At 56.4% G+C, this 19022-nt stretch overlaps 1 protein-coding gene across 3 annotated transcripts in view; it reads left to right on the top strand.

The window, feature by feature from the left end:
• Positions 1 to 19022, top strand: part of BMP1 (bone morphogenetic protein 1) — a 38982-nt gene that overhangs the window by 17498 nt on the left and 2462 nt on the right. For 2 of the 3 annotated variants that reach the window (XM_079773235.1, XM_079773234.1), the window contains exons 9-19: positions 3826 to 3928; positions 5984 to 6100; positions 6315 to 6460; positions 6571 to 6766; positions 7662 to 7787; positions 8486 to 8646; positions 9309 to 9489; positions 13228 to 13353; positions 16441 to 16568; positions 16963 to 17176; positions 18655 to 18905. In XM_079773235.1, coding sequence (XP_079629361.1) covers positions 3826 to 3928; positions 5984 to 6100; positions 6315 to 6460; positions 6571 to 6766; positions 7662 to 7787; positions 8486 to 8646; positions 9309 to 9489; positions 13228 to 13353; positions 16441 to 16568; positions 16963 to 17176; positions 18655 to 18905 — 1749 coding nt within the window. Of the gene's footprint in view, positions 1 to 3825; positions 3929 to 5983; positions 6101 to 6314; positions 6461 to 6570; positions 6767 to 7661; positions 7788 to 8485; positions 8647 to 9308; positions 9490 to 12584; positions 12944 to 13227; positions 13354 to 16440; positions 16569 to 16962; positions 17177 to 18654; positions 18906 to 19022 lie in introns of those variants that run through there. The other variant, XM_079773236.1, reaches the window with a different exon arrangement.

Genomic DNA, 19022 nt, shown 5'->3' with positions numbered 1-19022 from the left:
ACATGTGTCAGACACTGTTGTAAACTTTACCTATATTAATTTAATTTACCTCAATTAATCACCTATATTGCCCCTTAGTCCTATGAGGAGGTACTATTACCATTACCATCCTACAAATAAGGAAATGGAGGCACAGAGGAGTTAAATGATGGGCCTAAGATTGTATGTCGAGGCCATACTGAAGCCAGACTGTGTGTTCCTGAGAGCCGACGTGTCCTCCCAATTCCTCCTTGAGAGCATCCAACAAACGTGAGGAGTACTTCCCACACTTGGGGTGCACCCAGAGACTCTGCACCCCGTATCCCATTTAATCTCCCAGCTCCCCAGTGGAGCCATTAGGGTCACCTCCTTTTTTCAGACAAAGACACTGAGGCACAAAGAAGTCGGGCCACGGGCCCAGAGCCACTAGCCAGGAAGTGGTGGAGCTGGCCAGGTTTTCTTTGGCAGCGGGCAGTGTCCCTGCCACTAGAGCACAGCTGTTTCCACATGACAAGTTGTTACAACATTTAATTAGACACCTCCGGTCTCAATATAGCCAAGGCTGCACCTCCCCACGGGACGCCCCCAACCGCCAGCACAGGTCTCGGCCTCCTGTGTGGGGCAACCTCTGGTCCCTCTGCCACGTCGGAGGTCTTGGGTGGGCCCTCTGGGTTCCACCGACTGGGCATGTGTGGTTTCTTCAGAGGGTCTGAACTGATCTACCCTGGACAGAGCCAGGATTGTTTCTGAGGGGGAGGGGACAGTGGCTGCTGTTCTGAGTGCAGCTGCTGAGCAAAATTGATTGGCAGGCCCAGAGAGGCCACACGGAGTGCTGGGGAGGGGTGTGAGTTTAGAGGCCCGAGTGCCCCCACTCGGCCCTCTGCATTTCTCCTTCCATCCGGCAACTCTTTAAAAGATTCTTGTTGTTCGTTAGATATAAGATAACATATGCATGTTGTAAAATTTTTAGCAATATAGAAAGGGTGAAAAGTGAATATTCTCCCTTTGATCCTTCTCCAAATCCCACTCCTCAGGGGTGACTATCATTGGTAACACCGGGGACGTCCTTCCAGAACCTTCTAGATGCACGTGTATGTGTGTATGGTCTTCTGTAACTTGCCCTTCACTCAACAGTAAATCATGGTCATTATTCCATGTCAGCACATAGAGGTCTACCTCCGTCATTTTCCTGGCTGCTCAGCAGGCCACCATCTTGGTGTCCCTTAACTTAATCATTCAATCATCCCCTGCGGGTCTCTAGTGATGGATATTGATTTAGGGTTTTCCAAGTTTTCACAAACGCTACCATAAATATCTTGACACATAATCATTATACACTGGGACAAGTATATCTGTAGAACAGATTCCTAAAAGCAAAATGCTACTCAAGAAATATGTATTATGTAACTATTACATGCTGTGCACTGAGGATTCCGTAGCGAATGCAACTTCCTCTGTGATCATATTTGCTCATTTTCTAAAAAGATAAAATATTGGGTAATGAGACACTTGCTCCATAGCTAGAACAGACTTTCAACTTCAGTTTTTCAATATGCTAGGACTTACATTTTTATAGTAATACTCTCGATGGTGATTAAGGATTATCAAGAATAATATAGAGCACTTTATAGAACAGGATCTCCCTCAATAACATCTCAGAGTACCGCAATTAATAAAAGGTTCCCGAACACAAACATACTTAAACTCATGAATCGAAGGAAAAGAAGAAAATGGACTATGAGGTTAAGCTAGGGAAGGAGGGATGTGAGCACCTGGAGGTGTAAGTCAAACACTGCAGGCTCAGTGGATTGAATGTCTCAGTCAACTGGAAGGATGATTGGGCTCAGTGTACAGAGGGAGTGAGCCAGGAAAGACTGGGGCATGTGGATGGAGAGTGGGGTCCTTGAACTTGAGATTATGGATGATGAGGTCTAGGATCTGTGCTCTGTATAGCGGAGAAGAGACAGAGAGGGAGAGAGAGGAGGTCACAGAGCAGAGAGGCCAGGACATGGGAAGGATCATATAGGTCAGCGATTTTCACCCATTTCCATCTCATGGCACACATAAACTAATTACTGAACTCGGGCACACCAAAAACATGGTATTTTTTTGCCAATCTGCCAAAATATAAGTATAATTTTTTTAATTTCTTTTTTTTCTTGCAAAAATTTTTTAAGATATAATTTCTTTATTGATTAAGGTATATGTGTCCTCATCCTCCCATTACCCCCCAACCCCCCCCCCACACTCATGCCCTCACCCCCCTGTTGTCTGTGTCCATTGGTTAGGCTTATATGCATGCATACAAGTCTTTGAGTACAATTTTTTTATAAGTATAATTTTGATTCATTCACACCGTACGGCTATTGTTGTGTTGGCTGTTGTTATTTTTTTATTTGACAGTCTACGGGAAAAGAGGTCAGTGTCCCTGACTATAAATAGTCAGTTATTGCATGTTTTAAAAATTCTTGCAGCACACCGGTTGAAAGTTACTGATCTGGGTGGATACTGGAATCACCAAGAATTCTGACGGGGTCAGTGTTAGAGAGTGACCCTGAGCGAGAAGCCCTTCCTTGACCGGCCACAGGTCGCAGCTGCGGACCGCAGTCCCAGCACCTGCTTTGGGATCTTTTTCATTCTGGCCTTTTTCCGTCGGTCTGAAACTCTGCAGTGATCCAGAAGGGAGACAGACCTCCCGGTCCCCTTCTCCTCCAGCAGGGAATCCAGCTGGCACCCAGCAGGTGGGCCTCTCGGGCCATCGTGCGCCCACTGCATACGCCTCACAGTCACGGTGAGCTGTTCCCGGGAGTCTCTGCTTGTTGGACAGAGAATACACAACAGGCTTTAGGGCTCATTCTGGAAACTACTAAGGAAGCCGTTTCCCTCCGGAAAAGTGTGCTTCTCTAGGGACGAAGGTGCCCTCCTGCTGGGCGCGTTGATGCTTAGCCAGGTGTCGGACGTTCCTGCAGTGCGAGGTGAACATTTGATGAGTTCAGAGGCTGAAATGAGTTCATGAGTGGGAGACACTTACATCAGTGCCTGGACCTGTGAGGTACTGTGTCAGGGTGAGATGTTCTTCTTCATTTTACGCACAAGGTAGCTGCAGTTCAGAGAGGTTGGGCGATTTCCCCAAGGACTCACAGCAGGAAATACTGAGGGGGATTCGAACCCAGGTTGTGTGACTGGAGTCTGAGTTTTATCGCCAAGTGATCTTTTCATGCATATGTGTTTTATCCTTCTAAGTCCTAAGCATCTGGACAGGGACGCTTCTTAAACGCACCCTGGGAAGGATTCCGATCTGGAAGGGTTCCCCTCTGCAGTTAGCATGACCCCCTGCCCAGAACCAGTGTTGAATACTGCGTGATGACGGGGGGCTGCCGGTCCTCCCTGTGCCTCTTCTCTCTAGAACCTTCCTTCCCATTTCACACACCCACTACCACCTGCCTCCTGGCCCTTCCTCTCACTGAGGAGCCCTCTTCCCTCTAAAGGTGCTGTGATTGGTATGATTTAAGCTGACCACAAGGAGAGCTGGGTGTCACCCCCAGCAACGGCTCCTTACTAAGGGAATCAGTAAACTGAGCCTGCTGGTCTCATACACATGCTCACCAGGCCATGCTCACCAGGCCAGATTGGACTGTGGTACCTGGAAGGCTGCTGACTGAAACAGGCAGACGGCTGGGGAGAGGTGATATTTCTGTGCCAGGAAAGCCTTTTTGGAACCTTTAACTATTTAGTACCCAGAGCAAACCGCCTCACAAAAGCGGGACAGCGGTCATGGGGCTGGAGGGCGAGGCCCATGAGGTGTGAGGAGCCACATAACCCTCTTCCTCCTCCCTTTTCCTCTAGATCATTCTGAACTTCACATCCATGGACCTGTACCGTAGCCGCCTGTGCTGGTACGACTACGTGGAGGTCCGAGATGGCTTTTGGAGGAAGGCGCCCCTCCGAGGTAACGCATAGTCCACTCCGGCCTCTTCGTCCGCTGATTGCTCCTTAGAACTACCTCATCCTCCCCTGGGACCGAGGGCGACACCCTGCCGTGGGGACCAAGCCCGCTGGCTGCATCACTAACTAGCTGTGGGACTTGGGGCAAGTCTCTTTCCCAGTGTGGACCTCACGGTCCTCGATACAGGCTTCCGGGCCTCCCTCCTGGTGGCTGTCAATGTAAGGATGGAGGAGACATCTGAGTTGACAGAAATGGACAAGCTATTCTGCACATCCCAAGTCCCAGGTCCCCTTCCTCACCTGGGCTTTGTTTTCTCTGTCCGCAAGGTCCGGCCTGAAGGTGCCCACGGTGCTGCGTGGTACACCACGAGGGCTACCCTACATGGCAGAGGCCCACGCTCATTTGCATAGGGTGCTTTTTTCCTTGAAGGGGGATGAGTAAGTAGGAAATGAGTGGGTCAGAACCGCAGAACAGAAGGTGCTTTAATATACATAGAGTTAGGTCAGCCCTAGCCGGTTTGCTCAGTGGGTAGAGCATCAGCCCTCGGCCTGAAGGGTCCAGGTTCGATCCTGGTCAAGGGCGGTTGCAGGCTCAATCCCCAGTCAGGGCACATGTGGGAGGCAACCAATCGATGTGTCTCTCTCACATCCATGTTCCTCTCTCTGTCTCTTCCCCTCCCTTCCCCTCTCTCTCTAGAAATTGATGGAAAAAATATCCTTGGGTGAGGATTAACCAAAATAAATAAATAAACACAGAGTTAGGCCAGTGGTCGGCAAACTCATTAGTCAACAGAGCCAAATATCAACAGTACAACGATTGAAATTTCTTTTGAGAGCCAATTTTTTTTAAAAACTTAAACTTCTTCTAACGCTACTTCTTCAAAATAGACTCGCCCAGGCCGTGGTATTTTGTGGAAGAGCCACACTCAAGGGGCCAAAGAGCCACATGTGGCTCGCGAGCCGCAGTTTGCCGACTACAGAGTTAGGCTGAAGAGAGGCATAATGAGAAGGTGTTGGCGCCCAGCCTGAGGAGCTGTGTGATTTGTTCTCCAGTGTGGGCGGGTCCCCAGGCCGCTCAGGACCATTTGTTAGCATTGGGACCTTTGTCCCACAGCCCGTGCCTCCAGCAGGCTGACAAATCCCTGCTTACCGTATCTTCCCCCCAGACTCTGACGTTCGGAAGTTTCTTATTCATTACCTAAAGCAGCTGTTATTACGACACATCGTCCTGCAGACATGAGAGCGTTTCCAAGACTGCAGTTTGTTTTCATAACTTACATTCCTAGTTCAACGCCCTGGTCCCTTGCTGAAAGCTGGGAAACACCCACTTACCAGGAAGATCCCTGGGTGATCCGTGCCCAGGAAGAATCCCGCAGATGGACAGCCTCATCCGCTTCGGGGGGCGGGGGGTTCTCGTCGGGTTTTATTTCAACGGGGACATTTTCTAAACCAGTCTCCGGATTCTGGGATTGATCTGGGGCCCTGCGGCAATGCCTGCGTGGAATCAAATGCCACGTTTTATAATGTACAAGGAAAACTGTTTTGGTTCTCGGTTATTGTTTACATGGCCATCAAATAAGAAAAATAAGTAGCAATGGTAATATGCTTTTTAGAAAACGTAAATACTGGGGGGGGGGGAGGGGAGGCAGGATAAGAAAAAAAGAAAAAAAGAAACAAAAAAATGTAAATAAAACACATGTACAGTTGGTTATTGTGAGGAATCACCTTTCCTCCCAGAAAAAGACTCCTATCCTATCCCTCAAGTGCGTGAAATCCTCTAGAACAGCGGTCGCCAAACGGTGGTCCGTGAGGTCCGAAAGGTCGGCGACCGCTGCTCTAGAAGGTCTCTCTCTGGCTCTTCAAGGCCAAACTAGGCCTTGGACCAGACACAGGCCCACTGGAGGGTTTGCGGTCTTGGCAATGTGTGCCCAGTGCAGACCAGAGCCCAAGCCCCCGAGTCCCCCAGAGAGGTGGGGCTTCGGAGGGGCAGGCTGGTGTGAGAAGGAGAGGGGGACTCAGGTCGGGCCTCACTGCCCCTCTGCCCACACCATCTCCACAGGCCGCTTCTGCGGGGGCAAACTCCCTGAGCCTATCGTCTCCACCGACAGCCGCCTCTGGGTTGAATTCCGAAGCAGTAGCAACTGGGTCGGGAAGGGCTTCTTTGCCGTCTATGAAGGTACTGAGGATGAAAATGGGGTGCGGGGGAGGGTGAGGGTCAGATATGTGGGGCACCAGAAGAGATCCCATGGGATTGGCTGGGATGGGAAGGAGGGCACTGGGAAGCTGGGGGGATGTGGGAAGAGCTGGAGGAGGGGGAGAAGGACTCCTGAGCAAGGCAGAACATTCTCACTGACCTCCCTTTTCCCCCACCTAACACGGTGTCCCCAAAGCCATCTGCGGGGGAGATGTGAAAAAGGACAATGGCCACATCCAGTCGCCCAATTACCCCGATGATTACCGGCCCAGCAAAGTCTGCATCTGGCGGATCCAGGTGTCCGAGGGCTTCCACGTGGGCCTCACCTTCCAGTCCTTCGAGGTCGGTCGGAGCCCCCGTGATCCTTTCACGCCCCCGTTGCCCCCAGGACAGCCCACCTCTCCACGGGCTCCGGGTGTTGGGTGCTGGCTGACTGAGCCCCTGACCCCCAGATTGAGCGCCACGACAGCTGCGCCTATGACTACCTGGAGGTGCGCGACGGGCACAGCGAGAGCAGCACCCTCATCGGGCGCTACTGTGGCTACGAGAAGCCTGATGACATCAAGAGCACGTCCAGCCGCCTCTGGCTCAAGTTCGTCTCGGACGGGTCCATTAACAAAGCCGGTTTTGCTGTCAACTTTTTCAAAGGTGCCGCCTTCCCCGGTCCCTCCCCCTCCCACTTCCACAGCCAATCCGTCTTCTCCATTCCTTCTTTTAAAATTTTTTTAAAATCTTATTTTATTTGATAAGAACGCTTAGCATGTGAACTACCCTCTGAACATTTTTAAGTGTACGATACCGTATGGCGGACCGCAGGCACAATTGCTGATGGACCTCTAGTCTGTGTCCACATCTTGGCTGTTGTAGAAGTGCTGTGGTGACATCATTCCTCATTCATTCACTCATTCAACACAAAGACTGTGAGGGACCCCTAGACCTAGCGCCCTGCCCTTGAATGTATGGCCTAAATGGGGAGAGAAGGTCACCCCTCTGAAAAGCTGCATACCGCTTTGAGTAAATGACAGAGTTACGTAAAAGCAGCTGACCCGTGGTAGGTGCTCGACTATGAATTGAAATGACAATTCAGGAGCTGCCTTGCCATCCAGAAGTTTGTACAGAGTGCAGAGGAGGCCGCGAGGCAGGAAGCACCGTGGAGCTCAGGGAGGAAGCTGGGCAGCGAGGAGGAGGTGTCCATGTGACCGTGGGCAGGGTGTTCTGCCTGAGGCACCGGTAAATGGTGTGGTCAGAGAAAAGACTCTGTGAGGTCCTCCTGCCCCCTGCTCCAGGGTACTGCCTGCTCCTTTGGGGCTCTCATGAGAAGTACCCCCTGGGGACTGAGTGGGTCCTGAGCAGCCATGGAGAGCTGGGTGCGGCCAGGGGGCCACAGCCTCCCAGTCGAGTGGCTCACGACCGACTGCCCGCTGTAGAATGGGGCTGGGGCCGGCACAGGAAGCCTCAGGACCCTGGGCGTGACTCTCAAGCAGAAGGAGGAGGGACCCTTCTCGCCTGGGAGTCACCGATACCCGTTCCTTCCTCCCCGCAGAAGTGGACGAGTGCTCTCGGCCCAACCGTGGGGGCTGTGAGCAGCGGTGCCTCAACACCCTGGGCAGCTACAAGTGCAGCTGTGACCCTGGGTACGAGCTGGCCCCCGACAAGCGCCGCTGTGAGGGTGAGTGTCCCCAGACTGTCCCAAGAATGCCCCCTCCCCCACCCCAAACCGTCCAGCCAGATCTCTCATGCCCCCGGACAGAACCGTTCCTGGAACAGCGAGGACTCCCTAGAAGTGTCTTCACCACTCGTGGATAAGGAATACATTTCATAATGCAATCCCCAGAACACGCTGTTACCAGGGCTGATGTACTCTGGTTTTTGTGTTGTTGTTTTTTCATTCTTATTATGTTTTTTAAATGCTTATCTTGACCTGCTGATTGATTTCATCACCCACGGGAAGGTCATGATCCTCGATTTGGAAACCCTGCTCTGGGGCAGGCACCGCGTCTCAGCCTCTCCCTGAGCACGCTGCCGAGAGGCTGGTGGCGGCACTCTGTGCTCACGGGCTCCAGCTCAGCCTGGTCTTGCTGAGTGGCTTCTCCCTGCTCACCTCTGGGCAGCCCCTCCCGGTTCCTCCCGGCCCTCACTGCCCACCGGCCCTCACTGCCCACCCACACTGCCTTCCTTGAGCCCCTTGCTCCTTCTCCTCCCTCTCAGCAGGTGCCCTGACCCCACTCCATGCCTCCTTCCCCGCCCTGTCCTGGAGAGACCAGGCCGAGGCCCCCACCTGACCCTTAATGCACCCCAGTTCACGTCAGGTGCCCTTCCCTAGAGCGGGGACTCCTGGAGGGTGATGCCACTTCCTTGTGCCCCCAGCTGCCTGTGGCGGATTCCTCACCAAGCTCAACGGCTCTATCACCAGCCCGGGCTGGCCCAAGGAGTACCCGCCGAACAAAAACTGCATCTGGCAGTTGGTGGCCCCCACCCAGTACCGTATCTCCCTGCAGTTCGACTTCTTCGAGACCGAGGGCAACGACGTAAGTGCTGCCTGGGCTGAGGAGACGCAGGAAGGTCTGAGGCATGAGAACTCGGCTCGATGCCCGCTTCCTGCCCTCTGAAACAAATACACCGAGTGGCCAGATTATTATGATCTCTGAACACATAATAATATGGCCACTCAGTGTGTATATATATTAGAGGCCCAGTGCATGAATTCGTGCGTGGGTGGGGTCCGGCCAGCCTGGCCAGGTGGAGGGGACATGGGCGGTTGGCCGGCCTGCCTGCTGGTCGAACTCCTGGTCGAGGGGACAGTTTGCATATTAGCCTTTTATTATATAGGATATACACTGAGCGGCCAGATTATTATGCGTTTAGAGATCATAATAATCTGGCCACTCAGTGTATACTCCAAGAATGTAGTGGGGGAGAGGGATTCAGGGGAGCAGGGGCCGCTCAGGGGAGGCGGGAAGACCCCGGAGCCCGTGGCATGTGGGAAAAAGGAAATGGGGTCCGGAAGCCTGTGGAGTGAGGCAGGGCTGGGTCCATCTGAGGGCAGCAGGGTGGCACCGATTTGAATCGTTAGGCTTGGTAAAGCAGGTAACTGCAGGAGAAAGGACCCACGGAACAGGAGGGCTCCTGGGCCGGGTGGTCAGGAGAGGCTTCCTGGAGGAGGTGGGCCTGGAGCCGCACTACCCTGCAGGTGTGCAAGTACGACTTCGTGGAGGTGCGCAGTGGACTCACAGCTGACTCCAAGCTGCACGGCAAGTTCTGTGGCTCTGAGAAGCCCGAGGTCATCACCTCCCAGTACAACAACATGCGCGTGGAGTTCAAGTCCGACAACACCGTCTCCAAAAAGGGCTTCAAGGCCCACTTCTTCTCAGGTAACCTGGACCCCCCAGCTCCCAGCCGCTCTCTCGCTTCCTGCTGGTGCCTGCAGCAGGGTCTGTCCCTGCTCCCACACTGGCCCTCCACCGCCAGGCCAGCCCCTCCGCCCTGAACCCCATTATTCCAGAGCCCTCAGGGTTCTATGGAGGCTGACCTGAGGCCAGGCAGGGCACAGGCAGCAGGACACAGAGATGCAGAAACTAAGGGAGAGGGTGGCCCAGGTGTCAGGTCTGAGAGCGGTGAGGCCCTGGGGACAGGCGGTTCAGAGTGGCTGCAGGACAGGAGCTGCGTGCAGAGAGCAGGAGGGCATCTGCAGGGACAGTGTGGCTGTAGCCAGACGGCTCACCAGACCTGCAGGCTCCAGATGGGTTCATGCCTAGGAAGGAGCCTCCCTCCCTCCAACACCAAAGCCTTTCTGCCCCTCGGCCCGCAGGTCAGGGACTCAGGTTCAACCAGCATTTATTTTATCTTATTTGATGAATTATTCATTTAAAATTATTTATTATATTATTGTATTTACTTATTTACTACCTGTATATATTTAGTGAGTTTATTGAGAGTTGCCTTGGGGTTGAGTCCCCTTGATGGCCCCATCTTCAGGTGACCTAAAAAGGTAGTCACAGCCCCCTGCCCAGCCTCTGAGCTTGACCTCCAGGGGTCCCAGGCGACCTCTCCCTGCTTTCTTAATCCCTCTGTCCTGGACTCTGGGGCCAGGCTGGGAGGTGGCCGGTGGACTTTCTGAGGCAGGTAGGACCTGGGACACAGACAGTGCAGGGCAGGGGGCGGGCTTTGTGGGGGGACAGCTCCCGGATCCTCACCCCCAGCACACCTGGTGGGTGGGGCACGGGGCGGCAGGAAGGCAGGGAGCCCACGGCCTGTCCACGCTGCCTTCCTTCTCCCCTCCTTTGCCCAGGGTCCTGCATCCTCCAGCCCCTCTGTGGCCGCCCTGCACCCCTGCCTGCCCCACCTGGATGCCATGCACTGCCCCTGTGCACTGGTTCCCTGCTTGGCACTGCCGGCCACCCTGCTTTGCTTAAAGTGCCCATAGTCCCTGCCCCTGGCTTGCTGAGACCCTCCCCTTTCAGTGCAAACCCCTTTCTTCCCTGCGCCCACCTGGAACGCCTACAAGATGCTCACCAGAGGGCTGAGGGGACATAACGCCTGCTCAGGTGTGGGCTTGGCCCCAGGGAAACCATTACCTGCTTACTCTCGTCTCTTCCTGCCCTTCTGTCGCTCCAGTCGTGGAGGGGGAAGGGGACTGACCCCACATCTGTCAGGCCTAGAGCCCAGGGCTCTCCACCCATGGTTACCGCCCTGCCCTGGCATGGCACTGTGCCCACCCACCCTCGGTCCCGCACAGAGACGCCCATACACACACACACACACACACACACACACACACACACACACACACAGGCACGCATATAGCCCCATCGCACAAGAAACCTGCGAAGGACCTTCAGTGGGCATCAAGGTCCAGCCCTCAGGGCATGGGGCATCTGACTCTGGCCCCCCAGGAGGGGGGCTCTTTGGACTTTTGGGACACCGAGCGAGGAGACTCTAAGCCAAGAAGGAGAAGAAAAAGCCTGAAGAACTTCAGTCTGATCTCAGCCACCTTCCGGGGCATTTGGCACTGGAGGGTGAGTGCCATCTTCTTGTCTGGGCCCATGTCCACCCCCCCTGCTCCTGCCCCTCCTGCAGTCTGCCCCCCTGGCTTCGAGGGGAGGCTGCCCACCCCCACCTCCACCATGCCAGGGCCCTACCCAAGGATGCGAGAGCAGGTCTTCCTTCCTCAGGATTCACTTTTCTCTCATTCATTCATTCATTCAGCCATTCACTTACTCACTCATTCATTGGGCAAGTGTTTTTTTATCCCTACTATCCGCCAGGCCCTATACTAGGTATTTGGGGTGCAAATACGAGGAAGGCGTGGTCAAAACATTTCAGAGAAATCTTTGCTCAGTCCATGAGCTCCCAGCATAGTCACCGGTGAGTTCCTCAGTGACACTCCATGACGGTCATCGGGTCTTTATCACCCCCACTTTCCTGTGGGTCTGATGCAAAGGCAGCTTCCACAGGCCCTCAGTCAGGGTCTCAGTGAGGATCTAACTGAGAAGGAGCCCTTCGAAGAGACTCCACCTCTTGGCCTTGGGTTCCTGCAGGCCCCAAGGGGTCTGGCCCACCTGAGAACGGATTGGAGAAGCAGGTCCTGGGAGCCAGGGCTCCAGCCCCTGGGCCCCTCTCCTGAGGGAGACAGGGCTCCCCTTGGCCATGTGAATGCCAACAGGCATTTTTCTACCTTGGGTTCATCTCTGAAATTCTGGGTGCCCGTTCGATCCGCACACCTTCCTGAATGCCTGCCTCAGTGCCAGGCGCATGGTCCCCAGAGTGACCGCGGACAGACGGGAACATGTGGGCGTGACAGACACATGCCTCTGTGACCACGTGTCTGTGTCAGTGAGCACCCTTGAGTGTGTATCTCTGTGTGCACGTGCACACAGATGGGTGGGTGGCTGATAATGTGTGCGTGTGTGGTAGCTGTCTGCCCGTGTGTTTGTGGGTGAGGTGTATCCTGTGCGCACATAGGTTGAACCTGTGGGTCCGTACCTGTACTGCCATGTTGGGACGACAGTACATCATGAGGGGAGCCCGTGGGTGTGGGTGTGAGTGTGTGTCTGAATCATGCTCTGTAGCTGCATGAGTGAGAGAGCAGAGCTCTCCCCGAACCGCGCCCCCCTTCCTTGGAATGAGCCCCTCTGCCTGAGACTTTCTTTCCCTCAGTGCACGGGCCTCGTGCCCAGCCCTGCAGGCCTTCTCCCTGCCACAGGCTTTCTCCCCATCCATCCATCCATCCATCCATCCATCCATCCATCCATCCATCCCGTCGCTGTGCTCCTCCCCCCCGCCACCCCTCGGTGCCCTGGCTGCGCAGACATGGCCTCCTGCATGTGTGTGCCCCCTGCCTGCCGCCTGCCCCGTGGCTCTGCCTCGAGGCCCCGGGTCTGGTTTTCATTGCTCTCCCTGTCTGATCCCTGCCCTCCACCCCTCCACCCCCTCGGTCCCTTTTCTCCTTCTCTCTCTCTCGTTTCAGAAAAGAGGCCGGCTCTGCAGCCCCCTCGGGGACGACCCCACCAGCTCAAATTCCGAGTACAGAAAAGAAACCGGACCCCCCAGTGAGGCCTCCCAGGCCTCCCGGACCCTTTGTTACTCAGGAACCTCACCTTGGACAGAATGGGATGGGGGCTTCCGTGCCGCCCACCCCCACCTCTGCTCTGCCACTCCGGCCTGCCTCCCTCTGGCCGGACAGAACTGGTGCTCTCCTCCCCGTGTCCCCCTCACATGGACAGGGGACCTTCCCCATCCCCACACCCTCCCATGTTGATGGTGTCTGTGACATTTCCTGTTGTGAAGTAAAAAAGGGACCCCTGCGTCCTGCTCCTTTCTCTTGCAGTCTGCTTGTCCGTGTGTCTGTTTTTCCACTTGTCCGTCTGTCCAGTAAGCAGGTAATGGTAGAGGGTTCCCATGCCGGTCAGCTCCAGACCCAGCCCTCCCTCCACCCCACTTCTCCTTTCTCTCCCCACAGCCGGACCCTGTCATCGCCTTGAACTCTCACCCCCGCCCACCCAGCTCCCGGGGGGAGGAAGCCCAGCCAGGCCTCCCACTTCCCCTGGGGTGACCGCCCGGACCTCCGCCCTGCACAGACCCGGGGTCTGCCCTTGTTTGCTCCCCTGCAGACAAGGACGAGTGCTCCAAGGACAACGGCGGCTGTCAGCAAGACTGCGTCAACACCTTCGGCAGCTACGAGTGCCAGTGCCGCAGCGGCTTCGTCCTGCACGACAACAAACACGACTGCAAGGAAGGTAAGCGGAGCCGGGGCCGGTGCCAGGCTGCCAGGCACCTCCCACACCCTCCGGGCACCTCCCAGGCCCTCAGCACCTGGACCTGAAGGACCGAAGGCTGGGGAGCACAAGATCAGAGGTGCCCTCACACTGGTCTCGGTTTTTAGACTCAAGGAGCTGAGCGACTCCTGAGGTCACCTCATGTCACCCGTGCCTGGCACACAGATCTCCCCAGCCCCAGCCACATCCAAGCCACATGCACTTCCGGGCTCTCCTTGTGTGTGTCAGGAAAGGGAGCTCACGGCTGCCCCAGGCTCCATTTTGGGCTGTTTTCGTAGTTAGTGCTTCCTCAAATCCATGTCCAGGTCCTTTTTGTAACAACCTCCCTCTGGCAGAGGCGAGATGGGACTCGGTTAAGAGCACAGACTGGAGCCAGGCTGCCTGACCCAGTCCCGTCAGCCAGCCAGCTGTGTGCCCTTGAGCCACCGGCTTCCTCTCCCTGTACCTTGGTTTGCTCCTTGTGACATGTAGAGGGAACAGCACCTGCCTTGTAGAGGCGTGAGGCAGTGAAGGCTCCACGCAGGCAGCACCTGGCTCATCGCTGCACAATCATGCATGTCACCGTTTTGGGTCACTGCTGACCCCGGGGACACTCACAACAGGACCGCTGCCTCCCAGGAACTGAGGCCCTTCAGATATCTGAACACAGCTCTCACATCATCCTTGACATCATCGGATACCCCTTTGGGCACTACACAGCACTGGCCCGCTCCAAGGCGTGCGTTCCACTGTGGCACCCGCCTGTTAGGACTTACTATCCCCCAGCACAGCGCAGACTCGCCTCTGCCACTGAATGTCTGTGTGACCTTGGGTGAGTCACTTGACCTCCCTGAGCTTCAGTTCCCTCCCCCGTGAGATGATTATTGAAAATGGCACCTATTTTGCAGGGTACTAAGGCTCAGAGAACTTGCTTTGAACACTTAGCACAGCGGCTGGCAAAGGCCGCTTCTCACCATTAGTAGATGGACAACCAAGGTACACACAGACTGCTGGCCAGAATAAACAGGACCCAAGCACCCGACAGTGGCCCAGCAGACACTCCAGGCCTTCCAACCCGGCCACTTCAGGCTCCCCAAACATGAAGGCCTGACTCCTGGAGCCCCCACATCGTTTAGCGAGAGGGGACCTAATGCTGATGTTGTCAAACCGCGTTTTTATCTTTGCACCTTCTTATGAAAAAGAGGGTTTTGCTCAAGAACCCTCACCATCAACATCAATGAGATAGCAGGGGAGGGCTTCAAGTTCTTGGGAAGGTGGCCTGTACACAGTAGCTCTGATTCGCTTTAGAAGCACGTGGTTCCTTACTCCCTTCAAGGACGGGCTAATTACAGATCGGTCAGAGGGCACCCCCTGCGGGGTACAGCGCTGCGCAGGCTTCTGTAGCCCCTGCTGCCCAGGAGATGGCAGTCTAGCCGGTGTGTAAGGAAATGGTAGAGGGCGTGAGGACCAGGGGAGGATGGGGGAGGGCAGTGCCTGCAGGCATGGAAAGTACTAGAAGGGTAACGAAACAGCTCGGACCACCAGGAGCTCCGCCTGCCTCCAGCCTGCAAGGGTGCCGCTCTCCTCCAGGTCCTCCTGACAGTGCAGGCCTCTGAGCCTCTGACTAGGCACAGCTGTTCAGCCTGCCTTGCCCTCCCCCCGCCCTGCCCCCCCCCCTACACCCCCATCCCTTTCTCCTCCCCAGCCCAGCAGTCTACCTCTGCCCACTTTTCCTAGAGGGGCCTGTGAGATTGGATGACAATGAATAACGAGCACCGGCTTTTAAATTTGTTTGTGAGGCCACGCTTTTCAGAGGCAGAAAGCAGACTGCAGGGGGTCGAGGAGCCACAAGCAGCGAGGAGGTGGTGATAGCTTTCTTGAAGGCTGGCTGAGCAGAGAAGGAGAGGCTGGGCCGTGGGAGGGCTGGTTGAGGATGGGCACAGCTCAGGAAGGCTCATAGGCTGGCAGAGAGAAGGAGGGTGGGAAATTTGTGCTGCCAGGGTCCCCAGGTCAGAGAAGGAGATCATTCCTGCCCGAGAGGAGGGGCGCCCTCTCTGAGACAGGGAAGGAGGGGAAGGGGAGGTGGGGGAGGTGAGTTTGCAGGTAGGGTCGGAAGTTGAAGTCCTTCATAGCTGAGGCCCCGACTTTCTCAGGGAGGCAGGAGGTGAGGGGGTCAGCTGGGAGTTGAGGAGAGGGCTGAAGGCTTGGAGCCGTTGCTGAGGAGGTGAGAGATGGAGCTGGTGAAGGACAAATCCAAGAGGATCCAGTGGTTTGGGGCCCACCGAGGTGGGGGACCACGGATGGGGTTTTCCAAGGTGGTTCAGCAGGATGGCGTGTTGATGACCAGTCAGGGCTCAGCCCTGCAGTCCAGCTGGATAGGGAAGGACGTCAACAAGGAGTGCTATTGGGAGAAACGGGAGGGATCGGGCCGTGGAGGTCTCTCTAAAGTTGAAGAAGCGGGGACAGGAAAGTGAGCGCCTGAGCGCCCTGGGAGACGGGAGGGGCCACAGAGAGGGTGGTGAGGGCCGCATGGAGAAGCAGTGGTGATGGCAAAGGCTGGGGTGAGGTCACGAGCAGGGGCACCTCAGGAGGACGGAGATAAGAACCAGTGGAGCTGAGTGGGGGCACAGAGAGGCCAGAGCATGGGTGGACCGTCTCGTGTTTGTTGACATCACCGAGGATGGCGGGAGCGGGAGCGGGATGGAGAGAACTGAGTCAGGTGCCAAAGTCTTCTCTGACTGTGGAGGCGTGGCAGGAGGTCAGAGGATGCCAGCGTCTCAGAGGTCAGAGAAGGTGTGGCCAGGTGGCCTCAAAGGTCCAGGGTTTGCTCGGGGCGCCTGTGAGGGCGGTGCCGGGGATGCTGCCAGTGCGGCTGCGCTTGGAACTTAGCAGCTTGGTTTCCCGGGGCGTGGGCCCAATGGAAACAGGCCATCGAAGTGCAGTCAGTTTTTATTTGGGAAGCAAGAGAAAGAAGGCAGGCAGGCAGGAGGGAGTGGCTTCCTTGCTTCCGAGGGGCATTGAAGCATTGGGGTTCCTGATGACTCCCTCCCCCTAACTCACCTCCCACAGCCGGCTGTGACCACAAGGTGACATCCACCAGCGGCACCATCACCAGCCCCAACTGGCCTGACAAGTACCCCAGCAAGAAGGAGTGCACCTGGGCTATCTCTAGCACCCCCGGGCACCGGGTCAAGCTGGTGAGCTGCCCACACCCCAGCCTGCACAGGCACCCTGCTCCCCCATGCCACGAAGCCACCACCTCTTTCCTGTCAGCTCCAAAGCCCTGGGTACTTAGAGTCACTGCCCAGAGCAGGGCAGGCTGCAGGCTGCTGGCCTGGCTGAGTCCACAGGGCTGCCACCCTGGGAGAAGCCCAGGCTGGTCTCAACAGAGGCCCTTCCTCAGTGTACGCTGGGGGTGTTCCTGCCATCACCCGCTTCCTGGGTCTCCCCTCATTGCCATCCACCAACCGTGGCCAACTCCCCCGGACTCTGAGCAGGGGTCAGGAGGCCTGAGTTTGGAGCCACCTGCTGCCCACCCCACTGGCCCCCACCACATTCCTAACTCACTGTCCTTCTGCTCCCACGCCCCAGACCTTCCTGGAGATGGACATTGAGTCCCAGCCCGAGTGTGCCTACGACCACCTGGAGGTGTACGACGGGCGTGACGCCAAGGCCCCAGTTCTGGGCCGCTTCTGTGGCAGCAAGAAGCCCGAGCCGGTCGTGGCCACGGGCAGCCGCATGTTCCTGCGCTTCTACTCCGACAACTCCGTCCAGAGGAAGGGCTTCCAAGCGTCCCATTCCACAGGTGAGGACACCTGCCACCAGGCCCGGGCAGCTCGCCCGAGGGCCAGTACTTGTTCTGGAGGCATCTGCTGATCCCGGTCTCAAAGGCAGGCCTGGCTCAGGTGGGCTTACAAAGAGCTTGTGAAGGCGCAGACAGACCGAGCCTGGGCCTGGCTGGAGAGATAGTGTGTGCTGAGGACTAGGCCAGGGGAGCAGAGAGGGAGCCTCCTGGGCGAGGAGGAGGAGGAGGACCTGATTGGGGGCTGTGGAGGTGGCCCTTCGGAGGGCAGTGACGATAGGGGGTTGGGAATCCGGGTCGGGGAGGAAATCCCCAGATTTCCCAATGCTAGGACACTGAACTTTGTCCCCAAATGCACTCTTCATTCATTCAATACCTGCTTACTAACATGTAACACGTATGAGGCAGCATCCTAGGTGCGGGTCACAAAACGTATGAAGCAGGCAAACATCTCAGCCCTTGAAGGGCTTCCTCTGTGTTCATTTGTTCGTTCATTAACAACCATTTACCGAGCTCTGGTCATGAGCAAGAAGGCTATGGGACAAATGGTTATGCCTCGGACCCGAGCCCTTCGCCCCACTCGCAGTCCAGGAGAGAGACAGACTGCGCAGGTGATTACAACCGGAGACAAAACATGATAAGGGCCTCGCTCAGGGTGTGGCTGGTGGGTCACCGGGGAGGAGCCCAAGCCCAGCCCAGCCCAGGCCGCGCTGAGTGGGTGCAGGTGCTAGCAGATCACGCAGCTCGGCCAGAACAAGGATGTGTGAGGCCAGCAGTGAAGTGGGGACATTGGCTACAGAGAAAGGCTAGAGGTCAGTCTTGGAAGGCCTAGAAGGTCCGTCAGACCCAGGGTGTTGGACGGGGGGCTTCGCAGGCTCCTTGTGGGTCTCCAGCCACCTGCGGGGGTCTCTCCAGAGCGGGTGTGTCACAGTCCCCCCTCGATACATACGTTCAACTCAGTCCCTGCTCCAGGCCCCACCCCCGTCCCCACCCCTCAGGGAAGGGGCATCAGGAGGAGGTAGCTGCCGTGGCCCTCCCGGCACAGGGTCACAGACTGGAGGCCCGGAACCCCATCTGGCCGTCTGAGTGCTTGGCCCACACTGTGTTTTTTTTAAAATGTGAGCCAACATTTAGAAATCGGGAGTTTTCACATAAAATCTCGATGATCCTATTCTCTCTTAGAATAGAATCTCTGGCAGCGCAGGGCCCACATTCTTCCATGACATCCATCAACTGAGGGGCTTAGCCACGTCCCCTCTCAACAAGCATGCCCTCCACCGCGCCTCTGCTCTGAGCCGCCCCACCCTGTGCGCCCCCGGCCTCCCTGTGTCTGGGCCAAGTCCTGAGCCGGGTCCAAACCCAGCCCCCACTAGCCACGTGGCCTCGCAGGGCCTCCAGCCAGCCTGGAAGCCTGCGTGGTGAGGTGCGGGCCTGCCGCCGAGGCCGAGCTCAGGGAGGGATGGCCCATCTTGTCCCCACAGAGTGCGGAGGCCAGGTGCGAGCCGAGGTGAAGTCCAAGGATCTTTACTCCCACGCCCAGTTCGGCGACAACAACTACCCCGGGGGCGTGGACTGCGAGTGGGTCATCGTGGCAGAGGAAGGCTACGGGGTGGAGCTCGTGTTCCAGACCTTCGAGGTCGAAGAGGAGACGGACTGTGGCTACGACTACATGGAGCTCTTTGATGGCTACGACAGCACAGCCCCCAGGCTGGGGCGCTACTGTGGCTCAGGGGTGAGGTCCCACTCTCGCCCCAATCCAGAGGCCCGATGCCAGCCCAGTGCCTCTGCGGGCCTGGGGTGCCGGTGTGGTGGGTGGCAGCATATCCTGGCCCTTGGCCAGAGCCCGGAG

The sequence above is a fragment of the Cnephaeus nilssonii genome (genome assembly GCF_951640355.1).
Source record: "Cnephaeus nilssonii genome assembly, chromosome: 5".
Taxonomy (NCBI): domain Eukaryota; kingdom Metazoa; phylum Chordata; class Mammalia; order Chiroptera; family Vespertilionidae; genus Cnephaeus; species Cnephaeus nilssonii.
This window is presented reverse-complemented; position numbering and strand designations above follow the sequence as displayed.